Source organism: Notolepis coatsorum (genome assembly GCF_963971535.1).
Source record: "Notolepis coatsorum genome assembly, chromosome: 2".
NCBI classification, from domain to species: domain Eukaryota; kingdom Metazoa; phylum Chordata; class Actinopteri; order Aulopiformes; family Paralepididae; genus Notolepis; species Notolepis coatsorum.
The window spans coordinates 58,166,240-58,172,519 of record NC_140166.1 but is presented as its reverse complement, the minus strand read 5'-3'; the positions used below and the strand labels follow the sequence as shown (position 1 = coordinate 58,172,519).

Below are 6,280 nucleotides of genomic sequence, written 5' to 3'. Positions count from 1 at the left end.
CACACACACACACACACTCACACACACACACACACGCACTCACACAAACACACACACACTCACACACACACACACGCACACACACACACACACATGCACACACGTACACACACGCACACACACGCACGTACACACACACGTACACACACACGTACACACACACACACGCACACACACGCACTCACACACACGTACACACACACTCACACACACGTACACACACACGTACACACACACTCACACACGCACACACGTACACACGTACACACACATAATTTTTTACTGTTAGCTAGCTAGCAGCTTGATGCCATTAACTACAGTGTACACATTAGAACACTCCACTGCTTCTGATACAGAGAGAGAGAGGCTGGAGTGATGCTCTGAGCACTCAGAGAGAGTGAGGTCAGAGAGAGTGAGGTCAGAGAGAGTGAGGTCAGAGAGAGTGAGGTCAGAGAGAGTGAGGTCAGAGAGAGTGACGCTCTGAACACTCCCCACAGAAAGGCCCCGGAGAGACCCCACCTGGGTACCTGGCAACGCGGTGACGCGGTCCCCAAGCGGGAATCGAACCTTGGACCTTGTAGCTGTGAGGCGACAGTGTGTTAACCTATTCCACCCGTGCGGTCCATCGGCGGACCGCAAATGACATCACGTCATAAATCAATCTCTCCAGACTGTTTGACAAAAGTATCGTTTTTTTTTTGTCAAACATATTCAAGTATAATCATAGCCATGTCACAACATCAGTTATAATGTATATTATCATCAATACGTTAGTTTACCAATAAGATAGATTTTCATTTTGGTCTTGCTTAGTTCGCGAAAGTCGACCATTTTTTTTAATTTGAACGTCGGGAATTGTAGGTTTTTGCGGCCATTTTGTAGAGGACAACGAGAGCTTTCGATGAGCGCTGGCATTTTTCCGAACGACACTTCACAAAAGCCTCTATGGGGTTTCAAGCACATTACTTCTGTATGAATTTGTTTAATATCTCTTATTATTCGGGATAATAAACCACAACACTTAACGTTATTGACATATATTGAAGCGCAGTTAGTTATCTTCCCTATTTTTAGCATGTAGCAACAATTAGATTTGAAATTAGTTTCAAAACGGTTGCACCCTGATAAAAATAAAAAAGCTACTGTACATACAGTAGATTTCATTATCTGTTCATAAGAATATGCAAATGGACCTTGTAGAAGTGGAGCAATATTCCATTTACTTAGCTATGTATTTTAGGCGGATTTTCAGGAAATAGGGCTCCGGGCTTAAGAGGTTAACCACTACACCACCGTGCCGGCCCAATAGCATCAATATGATGTTTTTTAATATAATAATATTAAAGTAACAATGTGTTATTATTTAATCTGTGTCTCCATAATAGTTTGGTATGAATGCTCTGCTGCTGGCCTCCTGGTTTGGACATCTGGACATCCTGCAGATCCTGGTGGCCGGCGGAGCGAAGCTCAACTGTCAGAACAAGGTAACCTTAACCCTTTCACTACCACACTACAGAAGGTTAACCCTTTCACTACCACACTACAGAAGGTTAACCCCTTCACTACCACACTACAGAAGGTTAACCTTTCACTACCACACTACAGAAGGTTAACCTTTCACTACCACACTACAGAAGGTTAACCTTTCACTATCACACTACAGAAGTTTAACCTTTCACTACCACACTACAGAAGGTTAACCTTTCACTACCACACTACAGAAGGTTAACCTTTCACTACCACACTACAGAAGGTTAACCCTTTCACTATCACACTACAGAAGGTTAACCTTTCACTATCACACTACAGAAGGTTAACCTTTCACTACCACACTACAGAAGGTTAACTCTTTCACTACCACACTACAGAAGGTTAACCTTTCACTACCACACTACAGAAGGTTAACCCTTTCACTACCACACTACAGAAGGTTAACCTTTCACTACCACACTACAGAAGGTTAACCCTTTCACTACCACACTACAGAAGGTTAACCCTTTCACTACCATACTACAGAAGGTTAACCCTTTCACTACCACACTACAGAAGGTTAACCTTTCACTATCACACTACAGAAGGTTAACCTTTCACTACCACACTACAGAAGGTTAACCTTTCACTACCACACTACAGAAGGTTAACCCTTTCACTACCACACTACAGAAGGTTAACCTTTCACTACCACACTACAGAAGGTTAACCTTTCACTACCACACTACAGAAGGTTAACCCTTTCACTACCACACTACAGAAGGTTAACCTTTCACTACCACACTACAGAAGGTTAACCTTTCACTATCACACTACAGAAGGTTAACCCTTTAACTACCACACTACAGAAGGTTAACCTGTCTTACTTACCAACATCACTACATTTAACCCTTTCACTACCACACTACAGAAGGTTAACCCTTTAAGTAAGACCTGTCTTACTGCCATCACTACATTTAACCTGGAGATAAAACCTGTCTTACTGCCATCATCACTACGCCTTGAGTATGAAAGACGCTGTATAAATGCAAGCCATTATTATTATTATTATTACTACATTTAGTGATTTGTTTTCTTTCACCTCCTTATTTTATATAAATCCCCAATTCAAATGTGCAGATTCAGCATATTGTAAAGCATTAATAATGTGCGTGTGTGTGTGTGTGTGTGTGTGTGTGTGTGTGTGTGTGTGTGTGTGTGTGTGTGTGTGTGTGTGTGTGTGTGTGTGTGTGTGTGTGTGTGTGTGTGTGTGTGTCTCTGCGTCTCTGCGTCTCTCTCAGGACGGGTTGAGCATGCTCCACTGTGCTTCCCAGCGAGGCCACGTCAGAGTTCTGGAGTTCATCATGGAAGACCTGGAGGACGTTCAACTGGACAGAGTAGACAAGGTGACTGCTAATTATTAATCAGTCATTAACTATTAACTAACCTAATTAACTATGTATTAACTATACAGGATATACGACTGGTCAGAGTAGACAAGGTGACTGTTAACTAACTATTGACTTAACTTTATGGGGCGATGTGTCCTTGAGCAAGACACTTAATTAACCCCTAATTGCTCCCGATGAGCAGGTCGCCACCTTGCATGGTCGCCTCCGCCGTCGGTGAGTGAATGTGTGAGTGAGCGGGTAAAATGTGAGGAACAAGTTGTAAAGCGCTTTGGATAAAAGCTGCTATATAAATGCAACATTTACCATTTTTTATAATTTTTTTTATTATCTTTTTCCCCCTTCAATTTCCGTTTTTCTCCCCTCCCCAATGTTAGTCGTTATGCCAATTCCCAATCCCCTTCCTGGTCGTTGCGCACTCTACCCCCTACCGTTGGTCCGGGAGGGCGGAGACTATCACATGCTTCCTCCGACACATGTGTACCCAGCCCACCGCTTCTTTTCACCTGGCAGCGCGGACTCTCACTGGGAGAGTGTAACATGTGGAAGGTCACACTACCTCTCCCAGATCCTTCCCTGGCTGTGCAGGCGCCCCGACCAAACTGTAGGAGTCGCTGTCCACAACGACCAGGACCCACCCTCACCGGCTTCCCTCCCGCTGACTCTGCCAATCGAGCCAGTATGACGGCCGGCCAAGCCGGAAGCAACGCTGACAGCTGGATTGGATACCAGTGTCTCGTGCGTTGGTGACGACGAGCGCCTTGTCCGCTGCGCCACCCAGCCGCCAACATTTACCATTTTTAACTATTATCTCTAGAGGGTATACAACTGGACAAAGACATGGTCCTTAACTATTACTATGACTGTTAACTGTTGACTGGCTGCCTGACTAGATGGCTTGAAATTAACACCAGCCACCACCAGTCAAACGCTGATAACTTTAGGCTAATGGCAGGTAATGTAAGTCTTTCAATTCTGCTCGCCATTTTGGCAGTTAACCAGCCTGTGTTCAATTAGTCTCTTCTAAGACGAAATAGAAACCGACTGGTAAAACCCTGAATCCATTATTCACTGTAGCAGGTTGATGAAAAGGTTACTTTGATGCCGTGCCAGACTCTGCTGGTCTATGGTTTACATACAGCATACAGTAGAGTAGACACACCGCGACCGTCCTGTTTACTTAATGGGTTTAATCAACTCAACACCCTCAGTACACACAGACACCAGCTATTGTAAAAGTGTTTACATAGAAACTGGGCTCGAATGTTAGTAGTGGTTCTCTACCCTGTTACACAATAGGCCGCAGACCCCCATTTCATAAGACCTCGTCTCAGGGACCCCCAACCCCCCCCCCCCCCCCCAATAGATATTTTTGTTTGTCCACTTTCGTGGACATTTCTGTCCATTCATCAAGACAACACGGTACAAACGCCATACAGGCACAGCCCAACAATACATAGACACAAGAAATACAACACAAAGTAAACATAGAGAGAGCTGCAAGTACCTAACCGGTACCATGGTTAATATTGAAATCTAATAATTCATCAGAGCTATGGCATACAGGACTTCTTAAATGTTTTTTTTTGGAGGGCTAGGGGATCTCTATAGCGCCTTCCAGATGGAAGCTTGTAAAGGATAGGCAACAATAAGCATGCGCTTCAGCCTATTCCTTTTTTTTCTGTCGTTGATTTTGGATTTTGTGTGTGAGCTTGAATATGTACATGTGATTTTTTATTTTTATTTTTTTTGCAAGTCCACACGGGTGTGTTTGATTTGTCTGTAAACAAGACCGAAGAATAAACTTCATTCATTCATTCAAACTCACAATGTGAGGAGATGCAACGGATCAGACAATATTTGCAGATCCGTGTCCCGGTTCCAAAGTACATATAACTCAAGACTAGGGATGCTCGATATTGGCTTTTTTACCGATACCGATATTCCGATATTGTCCAACTCTTAATTTCCGATACCGATATCAACCGATACCGATATATGCAGGGTTTCCCCCCCAAAAAACGGAATAATTTCAGGTAACTAATAATTTCACTGGATGCATTCAAAAGACTTTCTAAATGTAAGCATTATCTGTGCAAAATATGATAATTAAAAAAGTAAAAATTAACATTACATATCTCTTGTTGTTGAATTAAACCAACATGCATACTTTTGACAATAAATAAAATAAGAATTGGTTCTTACTTGCTTGCCTGGGTAAATAAAGGTTAAATAAATGTAAAAAAAAAAAAAAAAAAAAGTTTTTTTGTTTTTTTTACCGATACCGATATTTTCCGATATCACATTTTACTGCCGATATCGGCCGATAATATCGGACATCCCTACTCAAGACAATTGTTTTTGAGAAGAAGTCTTTATTTGTCATGCAGCAAACACACACATGTAAGTTGGGCGACACACAGGAACACACACACACATGTAAGTTGGGCGACACACAGGAACACACACACACATGTAAGTTGGGCGACACACAGGAACACACACACACATGTAAGTTGGGCGACACACAGGAACACACACACACATGTAAGTTGGGTGACACACAGGAATACACACACACACATGTAAGTTGGGTGACACACAGGAATACACACACACACATGTAAGTTGGGTGACACACAGGAATACACACACACATGTAAGTTGGGGCGACACACAGGAACACACACACACATGTAAGTTGGGCGACACACAGGAATACACACACACACACATGTAAGTTGGGCGACACACAGGAATACACACACACATGTAAGTTGGGGCGACACACAGGAACACACACACACATGTAAGTTGGGCGACACACAGGAATACACACACATGTAAGTTGGGGCGACACACAGGAATACACACACACACATGTAAGTTGGGCGACACACAGGAATACACACACACACATGTAAGTTGGGGCGACACACAGGAACACACACACATGTAAGTTGGGCGACACACAGGAATACACACACACATGTAAGTTGGGCGACACACAGGAATACACACACACATGTAAGTTGGGCGACACACAGGAACACACACACATGTAAGTTGGGCGACACACAGGAACACACACACACATGTAAGTTGGGGCGACACACAGGAACACACACACATGTAAGTTGGGCGACACACAGGAACACACACACACATGTAAGTTGGGGCGACACATAGGAATACACACACACACATGTAAGTTGGGGCGACACACAGGAATACACACACACATGTAAGTTGGGCGACACACAGGAATACACACACACATGTAAGTTGGGGCGACACACAGGAATACACACACACACATGTAAGTTGGGCGACACACAGGAATACACACACACATGTAAGTTGGGTGACACACAGGAATACACACACACACATGCATTGGG

General features: G+C 43.5%; 1 protein-coding gene across 1 annotated transcript in view; it reads left to right on the top strand.

Annotated features, from left to right (window-relative positions):
- The window catches only part of ankdd1a (ankyrin repeat and death domain containing 1A), an 88,928-nt gene that overhangs the window by 11,738 nt on the left and 70,910 nt on the right, over positions 1-6,280 (top strand). The window contains exons 3-4 of the mRNA XM_084308168.1: positions 1,386-1,484; positions 2,772-2,876. Coding sequence (XP_084164294.1) covers positions 1,386-1,484; positions 2,772-2,876 — 204 coding nt within the window. The remainder of the gene's footprint in view (positions 1-1,385; positions 1,485-2,771; positions 2,877-6,280) is intronic.